This window comes from Strongylocentrotus purpuratus, unplaced genomic scaffold (genome assembly GCF_000002235.5).
Source record: "Strongylocentrotus purpuratus isolate Spur 01 unplaced genomic scaffold, Spur_5.0 spur5_scaffold_1, whole genome shotgun sequence".
NCBI classification, from domain to species: Eukaryota; Metazoa; Echinodermata; class Echinoidea; order Camarodonta; family Strongylocentrotidae; genus Strongylocentrotus; species Strongylocentrotus purpuratus.
In genome coordinates this window covers 13310549-13325968 of record NW_022145594.1, presented here as the reverse complement: position 1 = coordinate 13325968, position 15420 = coordinate 13310549, and the positions used below count along the sequence as shown (strand labels likewise).

General features: G+C 37.9%; 1 protein-coding gene across 2 annotated transcripts; it reads left to right on the top strand.

Annotated features, from left to right (window-relative positions):
* Positions 1–4289: 4289 nt before the first annotated feature.
* LOC115920928 lies at positions 4290–11797 on the top strand. 2 transcript variants are annotated; one of them, XM_030977714.1, is made up of 5 exons: positions 4290–4481; positions 7170–7403; positions 8923–9075; positions 9740–9774; positions 10615–11797. In XM_030977714.1, exons 1-5 carry the CDS (start codon positions 4457–4459, stop codon positions 10807–10809), a joined length of 642 nt encoding a protein of 213 aa, XP_030833574.1. In that variant the 5' UTR covers positions 4290–4456; the 3' UTR covers positions 10810–11797. The 2 variants fall into 2 exon arrangements, with proteins under 2 accessions (XP_030833574.1, XP_030833576.1); XM_030977716.1 differs by lacking the exon at positions 4290–4481 and adding an exon at positions 6557–6856.
* Positions 11798–15420: the final 3623 nt, after the last annotated feature.

Sequence of the window (15420 nt, the reverse complement as noted above, 5' to 3'; positions counted from 1 at the left end):
AAAATCTTCAATTCTCAGTGGAATTGAATGTTCATGGTATGTAAACATTTTGAAGTAGGGAACATGTCTTCTTTTTAGTTATCTGGCATTGATATTCTTAAAGCTGAGTCCACGTCTTTTTCTTGTAACTCGAAATGTATTGCTCAATTCAGATCGCATGATTAGAGCGGTTTCTAGGGCAAAATCTTAATGAATGTTTACGAATATGTATTCAGGAGAAATATCTGTTCTCGCCAAAGTATGTTCTATTTGTCCATATGTACAATGTACAAACAAACTATATGTATTTTCTTAAAACATTATCTAGTGTTTCGTACATGAATTCGTATTTAATTGTTTTTTCACTTTCTTTCGCTAAGTTCTACCCTCAAGCATGTTGCTTTTTCCATCTGGAAAAAGCGAAGAATACGGACAAGGATCAACAGTCATGTACGTTCATGAAGATTCAACCACTTCAATCACATGTAAAAGTATTGGATCACTACCAGCAGCTAAACTATCTTGGAGACTTGATGACACCAAAGGTCTCCACAGTAACATAAGTCTTTCGAAGTATCCTAATGCTTTAGATGGAAGTTTGTTTGATACCGAAAGTACCATCAAGATACATCCAGAAAGGAAACACCACGGAATGTTCGTTTGGTGCTACGCCTCTTTGGAAGACTTTCGTGATCTACGGGTAGCAACATTGATGGTTTATGGTGAGTTTAGGTTCTTTGATATAACGGAATCCGACCTTGATTAAAGTTAATTGGAAAACAATTGTACTAAAATTTAATTAAATTATTGATGATTAAAAATATTTTACTGTTTCATTTATCAATATCAACCACATTTTTACGAAATTGTCAATAAAATTAATAATTTGGCGTCTCCTGGGACTGGAGGAAAAGAACGTATGTTTTTAAAATGACCTTCGTGCCCCATCACCTCACTGTATAAACCTGATTTTACATCTAAGAGTTTCTATATATAATTACCAAAGCAGAATTCGACTCATAAAGGTTTTAACCATATTAACCATGAATTTATTGTTTATGTAATTAAGGCCCATCAGACAGTGTTAAAATGACCGTACCAAAGGATCTCCACGACGGTATACAAACCAACGTAAGCTGCAGAGCTGTTAATGGATACCCTGCTTCGCTCATTCATTGGTACATCGGATCTAGAAATGTCACACATGATTCGTCTCTTAAGACTTCAGTGAATATATTTGATCGTTATGATGCTGAAAGCAACCTTAGACTCATTCCAAAGAGGATTGATCATCGGAAAGCTCTTCGCTGCCAGGCGGTTCACCCCACGACACCAGACCCAATTCGGTCACTGAATGACAGCATGGTTCTAAACGTAATATGTGAGTATCCATTATTACACATTTTTGGTAAATAGAGAATCTCCTTAGAGTGCGTATGATATTTGACTTTCTACACGTTCACGAACTGTTTTAAAGAGTTTCGTCTGCTATTTCTCTTTTTTCTGTCAATTCAAGACATTTTTATTTCTACCAGTATGAAAACTTCTGGAAGTACTTTACACGGTCCCTATGGGTCGGTGTTTGTCCATCTGATAAGAGGAGGCAAGTGGATAACTACCCTCAAAGTAATATACTATGAATAGCATTTTCTTTTCCTGCAAACATTCACAAGGTTTTTATTTATTCCCACCCCAAAAACCTTAGTTTGACTCCAAGATCGAATCCCCATTCATACCTCTCTTTTTATTTTATATCACCTTAACAAAAACAAATGATTCTCAATATTTGTCTTCAATTTAGATGACCCAGTTTTGATCGCAACTTCTCGGCGGCTTATGTCAACTACAATACGTATTTGGTTCATGTTGAGATGTACCTCAGACGCCAATCCTCCTGCTTTTTTCTTCCAATGGCTCTGTAACGACAAACAGTTGTCTAACGAGTTGGCTAACATAACGCTCTCCGAGACAATACGAAAAGGTGAAACGATGACTTCCAGTGAAATGGCGATTCAATACCCTCTGTCCGGAAATCCTTGTGATTACAAATGCACTGCTTCTTCAAGTCATGGTTCTGGGAGTGCAGTCTTCAATTACACGTTTATTCGTAAGTTGAAGTTTTTTTTTCATTGTATGTATAGGTTGTTGAGGCCAACCCATCTTTCATGTTTCATATACACTGTTATTTTGACAATGATTTATTCCTAATAAATTTAGATAACAGTATACATTCTCAGATTTTATTGAATTATAATTTGCCATTGTTTTATTTTTTGCGTGACTGCTAAAGCATGTGTATGCTACTATGCTTATCAACTAGGGGACCTACGCCCTTAAATCATAAATGACAGTAATAAGAATTAATGCCCGACACAAGGGCACTAATATAGCACATCCACACGGTTTGATCATGGGGCCTCACAGTTACGAGGCCATTGCTTTGCCACTGAACCATGACTGTACGCAGCGGGGGCTAGGGTTGGGGACAGTTCCCACATTTGCATACAGCCAATCAAATCTCATCTTGTCAATAACTAGCTTGTAAAGATTTTACGGATGCGAAAGGGTACGATGCGAAGCTCCTCACGTACGAACAGCGCCTTGCCTATGTCAGCATGCACGGTGTGCGTGTATAGCCATGACACAGCTAGACATGGTAATAGTTTCATTTGTGCTCATTTGTGCAAATTTATTACAGATCCACACCTGTAATAATAATAATATCAGCTAATATAAAATTGCTTTGAAAATGTATTACTTAGCACTAATTTAAAATTATTCTGGCAATCAATGATAGGCCTCATCAAAGCCGCTATGTAGGGACTCTTTTCTAAAGATGTTACGGTTGAGAAATGTATTATAGATCTGCACCTCTAAAAGGCTCTATTAATGTCAGCTTAAGAAATTACTGTGATGTTCATAGTTCTCAGGAAAGAATTCCTGCAATAAAATAAGTAACAAAATAAAGCTGATATTATTAGAGCTGTTTAGAGATGTATAAAGTCTAGATGTATAATAATTTTTCAACCGTTAAGTCTCAAGAAATGAGTCCCTATATAGTGGCTTCGATGACAAGGCATACCTTTGATTGCTAGAGTAACTTTAACTTCGTGCTAATTGACAATTCTTCACAGCAATTACATTAGTCTATATCACTAGAGGTGTTGATCTATAATACTTTTGCGTAAGGTATATACAAGCCTATGCCTATGCACGCCCATACTATGCTGTGTGTGTGTGTGAAGCTAGAGCTTCGCCTCACCGTTTCGAATTTCGCATCCGTAAAATCTTTGATTGGCTGTATGCAAATGACATACTGGGGTCCGGAGCTCAAGTGGGACAACAAATACGCTGCCTGGTCTTCGGTTCTTCATAGACCCTGTACTGTATTTGATCCTAACAAAGCCGAAGACTGGAAATGTTAAGGTGACATCAAGGCTTTGGGGCTTTTTGAAGTAAATTGTGAAAGCGTCCGGACATTTCTCCACTTACCCCCTATTTCCTCTGTCATTTTTTTATAGGCTTCTATGTTATTTGTTATTGAAAATGCGACGATGAAATTGTGAAAGTGGGGTTGCCTATGCCCCGTCTAATTAAACCACACGGTGAAAATGTTGGGCAATGTTTTCCCAATACTCTGCCCAACGTTATGCCAATACTCAACCCAACCATCTATTGGGCAATATTTTCCCAATAAGTGGGCTAGAGTAGTCGGGGTTGAAGCGTCACATCTTTGGTCAAATTTTGGTCAAAATTACGAATCAATTATGCACGTTTGAAATAGAGTAATTACATTTACTAATACAACCGCATGGGCAAAATAAAGCCCGATATATGGTTGTGTTGACCAATATTGCCCAACATTTCAAAGTGCAATGAAAAGAAAAATCCACCCACCTGTAACTTCAGACCACTTCAATGAGTTTGAAGAATTCAAAACGCGTGCTTGTTTTGTTTCCCTGTTTTGTCTCTATTATGTGTTTTGTTTTTGTCTTTCAGGTATGATGTACTTGCTCAAGATCGAAGATTTTCAACAATAGAAGCATGTGTCGATTCCAATAAAACAAATTCATGCCAAATAAAAAAAAAACTGAATTGTTGATCAATGGTACTTATAAACAAGTATCGAAACCTACTGCATGCGCTTCATAAATTGTTGATGTTATATGCCATATCAATAATAATCCCTTGTCTACGTCTACGTACAGTAATCCCGGATCCACCTTCTCGGTTCTTCGTCGACCAAAACCGGACGACATTTTCAACTCTTGTCGTTGTCTGGCAACCAGGATTTGACGGAGGTCTCCTACAAACGTTCACTCTGGAATACTGTTCACACGGCACAAAGGAACCAGACGAGGCATGTGGTCTTGCTACCAACTTAACAGGAACTTCCTACAGATTGGTGAGATTGAAACCATTCACATGGTACCATCTTACTATATGGGCAGTAAACAGCGCGGGGAATAGTGACGCCATGGAAATAGTAGCTTCAACAACTCGTAAGTTTCTAAACAACCATATTTTCAAATTTTCTTGACGTTTGAACATTAATCATAACACAAGCTTTCATAAACATTTTTCTTTACTGACGCTTTCTTTGTTGGGCAACACGCGGTCATTTGCCGATCTTAATACAAACACTTCCATATAAATTTCGCTTTTGCTATCATTGGGTCGCTGATGCTCCTTGTTACTAAAGCACACCCTTCCTTATTGACGTACACTTACCTTTTTCAATACATATATGGTTTATTAATTTTCTGAACCTATCTATCTCAGGCGTTTTGCAAGTTAAACAGAGTAACTAATTGGATATATACTATATATCTGGTTTGGGGGTGTTGTAGAAAACTCATTTCCAAAGAAAGCTCAAACACTTCCCCTGTATATCCATTTTATCTATATAAAAACGAGTTTCCACTGTGACCCCCACATTTTCGCCCTCAAAAATATATTATATTGCTTCCATTAGTTGCATATTCTATCTTACTCGTAACTCCATGAAACGTACTTGCATTCTAACTCAAGTGTATTACTAATTAAACTACATTCTATTTGCTCAACTACAGAGAATCTGTCAAAATGTTACCACCAAATTTAGAAATTTGTTCAATTGTATCCACTCAAAATTGTTGAAATCATTCTTAAGCTTATCAATTAAGTTACAGGTTCTTATTTTGTTTAACGATGCATCTAATTTGATGGGCGTACAACGAGTAACACATAACGGGAAAAGCTTATAATTGTGTTGCACCAAAGTCATAGTGTCATTGTTACCCCCATCAAATTCATTCAATGTTGTACTCTTTATTGTATACTTTACGTGTAAGCAATTGATAAACTATAATATAAAAACAGCTTTTCAGTTGATGAAAGGAATGTGTCACAGTTATTTATAACTATATCTTTAATTTCAAGTCGAAGAATTGCATACTAAAAGCGTTTGAGATTGAAAACATACAACGCCAACGCAACGTCATTAAATTACAGCTATGTTTCTTTTCTACTTCATGCTCCCTCTGCCCTCGGCCATATTCAGCATTGCAACCCGAAAGATATGGTTAGTATAACAAGAGTTTATGACAAGGAATTTCATTTTTTCTTCGTTTTATATAATACAAATAATTTCATACGCACGTCGACTTTATGTCATTCAGGGAAGGAGAATGTGTTTCAGCTGCCATGTCCTTTCGGTCAGATGTCATGAGACTTAGTCCCTATTCGATTGTCATGTGTCTGTTTCGCTTTATATCTTCATGTATTGTTGCCAGTCGTCAAGAAAATGTGGAAAAAAGCATAGAAATAATTCGATTTTTTTTTTTTTCATTTGAGAAATAATGAAGACTTCATATCGTGTACAATACAAGACTATCATACAAAATGAAAGCCTTCAGAGGAAAATTAGCCATTAGTTTTTTTTAATATAGGAGGCAAATTGTACTAGACGTAATTGCATTGTGCACGTCAAGGCTGATATCAGGTCAACATTGTTGGATTAAAGTGAACTGCAGCAAATGTTTTGTCAAGAGCATCATGTGAAATATATCACGTTTAGCTTGTATCGCATCCCTCTATATACTTCCAATGAAGAAGCAAACAGCAAGTTGGTATATAAAAAGGAAGGGTTTCTGTTACAACTACATACTGAAGATGGAATTAAAAAAAAAAAAAAAAAAGAAGAACTAAATTGTTTCCCTTATCCGACACCTTGGAAGGAATTAATTAGTTAATGATTACTGGGCTGAAGAAATTTAATTTACTAATGAATCGTATGCGTCTTATGCATGTAATCCATTTTATATATAAATATATATATATATATATATATATATATATATATATATTGGCGGGGGGATCTACCTCCTTCACAGTTGAAGATTTGTGCAGACTGATGAGTATGTATGTGTACTTTCGAGACCCAGGTGCATGGTACAATGAGGTTGGCATGGTGTAAGTAAAACAAATTCTCGGCAGGTTATTCCGACTCCTCACAGCCCTGGCAAAGAAGGACTGTTTATGTTGATCAGTTCTTGAACGGGGACTTGGTAGCTATGTGCATGGCAAGGCTTTGTGGGTCCTGCGACAGGGTTGATGTATGTTGCTGTGTCGAGTGATCCCATGTTGCTACGGAGCTTGTACAACATCACCAGTCTGTAATTTTCTCTGCGTCGCTCGAGTGTGGTCCAGTCAAATTGTCGGAGCATGAAGGTCACGCTAGAGATGTTGTGGTACCGATTTATGATGAATCTATCAGCCCGTCTTTGTACCATTTCTATTTGATAGATGTGGTTTACAGGGGAGGGATCCTACACTGTGACACTGTACTCAACGAGTGGTCTTACTAGAGCTTTGTAGACAGTACTCTTCAGGTCTGGTAAGTTGATCAGGAAATTTTGTCGGAGGAAGGCGAGGGTGTTGTTTGTTTTATGGCATAAACTTGTGATGTGTTTGCCCCATTTCCAGTCGGATGTGATTGTGACGACAAGGTACTTGGTTGGTGAGACTTCTTCCAGTGGTGCGGAATGGTATATGTTTTGTCTAATTGTCCAGTAAAGCTAGTCATAACTTTAAAGACTTGGTTTTATACGTACAAGTACAACATGGACGCAGCCATTCAATTCTTTAAAAAGGTGTACCCGTGCGTACTATATCAATATTTCCTTTGGTTTTTTTTTTTCTTCAAACAGGAATAACCGCCACTCGAGACAAAAAAGAACACATGCTTTTATTATCAAAGGCGAACCAGTCTTTAGACGGAATCTGCTTCATTACCAAGAAAACAACCCTTTGGTCAGAATGTTCCTTTGTGAATGAAACAAAGTGCATTGAGCCCGGTACAAATATCAGCATTGACCCAGATGATAACCTTATTTTGGTGACCTACGGACGAGGGATGTGCAGTGAACCAGCCAATATTAAAGGTGAAGCTTTATGTTCGTGTAATTGTTAATAAAAGGGTACAGTTCGAAATTGACTGGGCATTTACTGTTCTCTATCGTATTCATCTGTTCATCCTCGTATTGATGAAAAGTGTAAAGTAGATAAGAAGAATGAAAAAGAAAGACCAGAGTGAACCTCCACTAACAGTGGACAATAATTATAGTGAAGCAAAGAAAATTAAAAATGTGAGTAATTAGAGTATATTCAATGTAGCAGTTTCAATTTACCATCGGTCTATTATTAATTGACACACATTAGATAAAACCCAGGTGTAAAGATCATGTGCCACAGACAGTAATCAGGTTTGCTATGTGTTAATTCACTCTAAGTGTATGTTTGGTGGTGTGTATGTGGTGTGCATGTATGTGTTTAATTGTAGGTGGATTCGCATATGTGTGAGAATGATTGGTTTGTGTGTGATCCATGTATGTATGAACGCACATGGGGAGGATAGATCGATAATTTAGGCCTCTATGTATTCAGCAATGTTATGTGGCTGAAACAATCTGGATGCGGTGGATCAAGATGTGTGTGTGTGGGTTAAGTGTTTGTGGTTGGATCAACATGTGTATATTGGTGGATCCACAAGTTTATGTGTGTAAATCAAAATGAGTTTTATGGATGGATCCAAACGTGTTTGTTAGTGGATCAGCATGTGTCTGTGGGTGAATCCACGTGTTCTTGGGGGGGGGGGGGGTCAACATGTATATGTGTGTGGATGATTCAACCTGTGATTAAGGGTGAATCCTTCTGTGATTGTGGGTGAATCAACAGGTGTGTTTGGGTGGATCAGCATGTGTTTGTGGATGGATTTACATCTGTATATGGGTTAATAAATATGTGCATGTTTGTGTGAATCAGCATGTGTGTGCGGGGAATCTAAATATATATGTGTTTGTGCATTTACATGCGTTTGTGTTTAAATCGACGTGCGTGTGTGTTGGGAGAATCGAAATTTCTCTATGGGTAGATTAACATGTGTTATCAACATGTGTGTGTGTGTGTGGATCAACATGTGCTAGTTGGTGGATCCACATGCGTTTTCGGGTGGATCGACATTCATGTGCTAGTGGATCCAGAGGTGTTTGTGGGTTGATCCGAATTAGTTTTGGGATGGATCAACACTTGTTTGTTGGTTGTTTCACATTTGTGTAGATTAGTCAATAGTTGTTTTGGATGGATCAACATGTATATGTTTGTGGGTAGATACAAATACAAGAATGGTGTCATATGCATGGATTGTCATATATGAGGGCTTAATTAGATGCGTGACCAACATGAGAGGATTTAGCAAGTATAATCAAAATTGTGATTACAAAGTAAACTCTCGTAAAGTAAACGAAAAAGTATTATTCTATGGCTTTATAATTTAAAGGGCTGTGAACAAAACATTAATTCGAACTTTAAAATTGACATAACTAAAATGCCCTACAATACAGGTTAACATCTGATATCGTTAAATCCCTATGTCATTTTGTTGATATACTTTTTCCTGCTAAGAATCGCCAGATCTGAAGGAGCCATCATTTCCAAGTAGAAAGACAACTTTTCTGACAATCGTTCTTGGAGTGATTGCTTCTGCTGGCTTCATCCTGATTTCACTGGGTTTGATGTACTTCTATGGAGTGTTATGCTGTGTGAAACTAAAGAAAGGTATGTCGGGAAGCAGCTTGCCCCCTACATTAACCTCAAACATTTAACAATTGTGTATATTTTCCAGGCTTCAATCTTCAACTTGTTATATTTCCATTTTATTTTACCACCTATCGCTTTCCTTTTTTTATTTTTTATTTTGTTCTCTCTCTCTCTATTTCGTTTTTATTTCTCTCTTGGTCACTTGTAACTCATATAAGTGGCGTCCATTCCATTCCTGAGAACACTTTTTACTTCAATGCATAAGTGAGGTGGAGAAATACATGTTGGGAATCAAGTTTTGAGTTACTTCATGTCTATACAGGAACAAAAAAATGATATGGTTATAATAATCCAAATATGACGAAGAAAAATCTAACTGCAAATCAGAGAAGTACGGGGTAGGATATTTTTATTTTATTTGTATTTACATGACTATACATCAACACAAATATATACATTTCCTTGCAGTTTTAATAACAAAAAACATTTTTTACGGATTTGAGGTAAAACTGCATACTAACAAGTTTGAAGAAAAAGAACTTATTCCTTGATTTGTTAGTATTGATCATGAATAATCTATACAAATAGAGTAAATAGGTATAATTTTTATCTAGCCCATAATCGTGTTTTTGTTGACGGTTAGTTGTTTACATTTAAATTTCTTTATGTGCAATCCAAACAGACAACGGAAACAACACTCGACCAGAAAGCCAAATAGTAAGTATATCATGATATCTGGAGAAACAAATCTGTAATAACGATAATTCCAAATAGCATTAATTATGTAATCATTGTTTTATTTGACAAAATACATGCATATCGGAGAAAGCTGAGCTGTACCATGTAAAAACAACTTATCTCCGAACTTCAAATCCAAAACATTCGATAACAAAACATGAATTTCAATTTTCAACTTAACTCATAACTAAATCCCACCAATTGAATTGGTTGAGTAAAGCCTCGCAGATGAAAGAAGCTTAAAAGTAATTATTTTTACTTTCTTTTGTATTCCAATTTGATCAAGAATCACGATAAGTCGTTGAGCTACTTTGTGAAAAACCGTATGCTACAATGCACGAAAACTTGCATTATGAAGACAAAATAAACCATTTAGTCACTTTCCTCCCGCACTTCATTGTACAGTTGTTGAAACTGTGGTGACCAATATCAGGTTTAGTCCATTATATATGATTTCCAAATTGCAAAAAAGGAAGGAAATCTTGTTTGTATTTTTAAACTTTCGATTTGTTAAATGTTGGGGGCAAACGTTGTTGATTTCCAATGGCGCCATAGAATGTAAATATGCCCCACTGTGTTTTAGGTAGAAAAAAAAATGTTGTGCCCCTTTGTAATACACGCTACTGAATATACCCACTATTGCTATTCCACCATTCATTTGATTTTATTATTTGTTTATACTCTATACCCATTTGTAAACTAAAGGCTCATACACCGTTCAATAAAAACTAAATAAGATGCTTACCATTGATACATTTAATGCATAATGAAATTATATACATTATATTTGAAAATTCACTTAGATTTTTTCTATTCTAGATGGACCAGGGATACTATGCCGAAATCGCACAGGAACTTCCATCTCACGCCTCCAAATCAGTTACAAGCTACTACATGAACATGAAGCCTCTTCCTCGCACCGACAATGACGACTACGTCAGTCCTAGTTTGACTAGAAAGTCTTCCCCGGCTGTGTACGTTAACAGAGACATGACAGATGAAAATGAGGTATAAAAATACATAAACAAGGATTATGTTAGTCCTCGTTTTGCTCGAAAATATTTTGGAGCTGTGTCATCATCATCATCAACTTCAGGTGGCGCTGTAAAGCGCTGCTGTGGTCTTCACGAGAGCAAGCAATACAACCCTTTCATCTGCCATTTGTGTTGCACCTTTCATCGCTTGTCCAGACACGTTCTTGATATCATCAGTCCAAGATATTGGTGGACTACCTCTACCCCGTTTTCCTTCGGGCTGTGTATATAAATACAAACAAAAAGGCGTCTAAAAACAAATTCGGTGATCATAAATATATCAATACCCTGCCCACAGCACAAGAAGATGATGATAAAACAACGAATACATATATAGAAATGCAGCCCATATCGCCAATGCCGTCTCTGTAACATATTTCGTCAACAATAAAGAAAAGCGTTACGCTGGGTACATCTAAAGTCATGTTTGAATAATGCCAAATTAGAAACAATATACAAATAAAAAAAAAATGTTTTGACGACGGATAGTCAACCTGTTCCAAACGTCGAGCCACTCCCGCCACTCATCCTCTCCGAGCGCTATAGTTCTCCTTAGAACTAAAAGCTAAGAAAGGTAACTAACAGTCTGTTTTCAAGACTACCCCAACAGGCGGTTTCAGGACTACACACCCTCAAGAAAGATTACTGAGATTCCTATACAGGATTCCTCAACCCCCCCCCCCCCTCTCTAACATGGTGCACCCGCAAGCCTACTGTTTTAATCCGATAATGTCGAATCTTTTCTCAGAAAAAAGGAAAATTTCATCGTCACAAAATTGTGTGGATCGAAGTTTGTGAAGGTCTGTATAGGGTTTTATCGTTGTATAAAAGGAAAAAAAAATACTTAGATACTTTCACATCTACACATATCGTCGGTGGGGTGACAAAACCTCGTATCTCAATTTGTTGAGATTTTGATTTTTGTTGCATAATTTTGTAGCTAATGGCCTACGACACCACCTGGTAAATCCATGGAACGCCTCCTGTCTCGTTTTTTTTTCACAAATCCACACAAAAACCCTTAAACTAAACCTCGTAACTTTAACCCCCTTCGAAGCTGCACTGACAAAACCTCGTATTAAACATAAGATACGTAATTCCTTTTCCTCGTAACTCACACACGGCCTAACAGTACCGAAGTTAGTGTATTCAAATCCTCGTATTAACTTATTCAACCAAAACCTCGTAACTCATTCAGAGTTGAAAGTAAGAACTCGTATCTCGATTTGAATAACAACTAAAAACTCGTATTTCAATGTAGATAAAAGCAAAAACCTCGTAACTCACTTTCAAATATAAAAACAATTATTTTACTGTATTTCAATGACATTAAAAATTGTACAAATATTCAAGTTTTAAAAAGAAAGGACGGTGTCACAGCACTAAATTTGTTGAGACAGGAAAGTTTTTTCGCTTTCCTGAAAATTCAAGATTCTTGAGATACGAGGTTTTGTCACCACGCCGACGATATGTAAAATTTAGAGAACAAACTATAGTAAGATACGGACTGATGCCTACTATTCTTTTTGAAAGTGTACGAGTAGGCTTTACATAGCATACGATTTATGTTTTCTTTCTTGTACACACTATTGCCATGCTTGTATCAAATGCTATCACACCTCTGAATCTAATGAGTAAATGAGCGAACGAGTAGATTACACTTCATACTTAATGAGTAATATCAAATGAATGTTGAGAGAATGTCGAACATTTTTTTATATTATGTATGCATAATACAAGCTGATTCATTAGTGTGGTTGTTAATTGTACATTAAATGAACAAGGGGTTTTGCACTGAGTAGGTATTAACCCTCTTTTGATTCAGCTCCATCATCACATTGTAAAACATTTCAGATTCGATTTTAGAAACAAACTGCTAGACATGTAAATGCATGTAGACATAATATTGAAAGTTGGACCACTGGCATGAGACCATGATCATTGGCTATTGAAAATTTTACACAAGTGATTCCTTGCCGTGTTCAACTTCACAGTTTAATATCAATTTATTTTACCAATATATCCATTTCAATGTACACAACTGTCTTTAGTTTTATGACGTAAACATCTGAATATATGACACCATGAACATGACGGACAAAGAAAGAGGACAGTGAAGGGATGTTCTTTTGTCTACCACAGCAATTGTTGAGGGTAGAATGAGTAACTGTATATTTTATCCTCTTTCTGTGTCCGTCATGTTCATAGTGTGAATATATATATATATATATCTTTAAAGGTTTATAACGAAATACATTTTAACTGACTTAAACGAATAATCTGTAATATTGAATTATTCTTAATATTTTATTTTACTTTAGTAAACTTAACGTGTATTATAAAAGTTTGTTATCATAAGAATCATTCTTTATTATACGCTATATCGTAAACATTGTACGCAAATACATGAATTACCAATTACCATGACTTATATGATATCAATTAATGAATGTAATTCATAATAATTAATGCGAATTATTTATCCAGATTGTAGGATGTATGGCAGTATTGTATTTTATATTGCATGTTATGACAGTCGCACTTGAAATTACTGTATCACCCAAGTCATTTGTGTCTTGTACAATTGATGCATGACATGAATACATATATATTTGCAATAGCACCTCATCAGGCAATGTACCTAGTATAGCGCCATCTATTGATATTCACTTGATATTGTAACGAAATCGTTATTTACATTACCTAGCCTTTAGAGGGCGTTAGTTATTGTAATTGTTTATTGTTATTGTAGATGTCGCTATGGTTACGTCGCGCACATGCGATGCGCGTACGTGGGGTTAATCTGGTGGGCAGTCTGTGTTGAGCTGCCGTAGAAGGAAGTTGTGCCTTAATTTGTTTGGAAGTTCAGATTATTAAAGTTCTTGGAAACATTACTTGATCTGTAAGTGCATATTATTTCCTGTGTTGGTAACTTATTTTAGTTAAGTGATTGTAAGCTGATCTGAGAGTGTCTGTTGCACAATATATTTTTGTGAGAACGTCGAGTACAGAGAAAGAGCGGGTTCTGACTGAAGAAGTGACGCTACCCAGAGAGTGAGAGACCCGTTTTCGTTACATTGGTGGCTAGCGGTGGGATTAAAACAGACACGAGACACGGTACTCGATCAGCATACGGCAGAGCTGATTATCAAAAATAAGGTTAATCGAGCATTAGCTCGACACGGCAACTCCTCACCGGCTTCAACACGGTGGTCTATAGCACCTCACCGCTTCAACACAGCGCTCTATAGCACCTCACCGCTACAACACGGCGGTCTATAGCGCCTCACCGCTTCAACACAGCGTTCTACAGCACCTCACCGCTATAACACGGCAGTCTATAGCACCTCACTGCTTCAACACAGTGGTCTATAGCACCTCACCGCTTCAACCCAGCGCTCTATAGCACCTCACCGCTACAACACGGCGGTCTATAGCGCCTCACCGCTTCAACACAGCGTTCTACAGCACCTCACCGCTATAACACGGCAGTCTATAGCACCTCACTGCTTCAACACAGTGGTCTATAGCACCTCACCGCTTCAACACAGCGCTCTATAGCACCTCACCGCTACAACACGGCGGTCTATAGCACCTCACTGCTTCAACACGGTGGTCTATAGCGCCTCACTGTTTCAACACAGCGCTCTATAGCACCTCACTGCTTCAACACGGTGGTCTATAGCGCCTCACAGCTACAACACAGCGGTCTATAGCACCTCACCGCTACAACACGGCGGTCTATAGCACCTCACTGCTTCAACACGGTGGTCTATAGCGCCTCACCGCTACAACACAGCGTTCTATAGCACCTCACTGCTTCAACACAGCGCTCTATAGCACCTCACTGCTACGACATAGGGCTAATAGCGCCTCATCGCTTCAACACATCACTCTGTGGCGCCTCCACACAACAACGACGCAGAAAGCATCAGTGTTTGGAAGAAACATTGTGGTATGGCTTCTCAGAGACTGACTATAGAGGACGAGGTAGAAGTCCTTGCAGCAGAAGTGCAGCGAGGCGACGAAGATCTACGTCGGTCCAAGACAGAGATTCAGTCATTATTAGAACAGAATCAGCTTCTCAGACTGCAGGTAAGAAGGCTGCATATCGATCAGTCTCCTGTAAGTTTCCCTAACCAGTCCCAGAGTGGAACACCACCCACTGCTGGTAGACGGGAACATGAGTCAACGGAGACTCATGCGACCACAATGAATGATAACTTGCTGGTCAATCCCAAGGGACCTGAATCACCAATGCATGGATGCCTAGAGGATCAAACGCAAGTGAAGGTGGCACACGAGCAGACTGCAGCTGCTGAGGCGAAGGGACTTCATGCTGCACAGTGGTCTCCAAGTAAAACATCAACAGCCGTTCGTCGGGCAGATGGGCTACGAACAGGCTTCTTACATAGGCAAGATTTGGATGCTTCAGATGTTCTTGCATCAATTCCTCACTACCAGCGACACAGGAGCGAAGTTCCAGGGGTACGGTCACCTGTTACACTGTCTAAGCCAAATGTATCGCCCGACAAATTCGATGGGAGGACACCTTGGAGGGATTACCTCAGCCATTTTGAAGCCTGCAAGG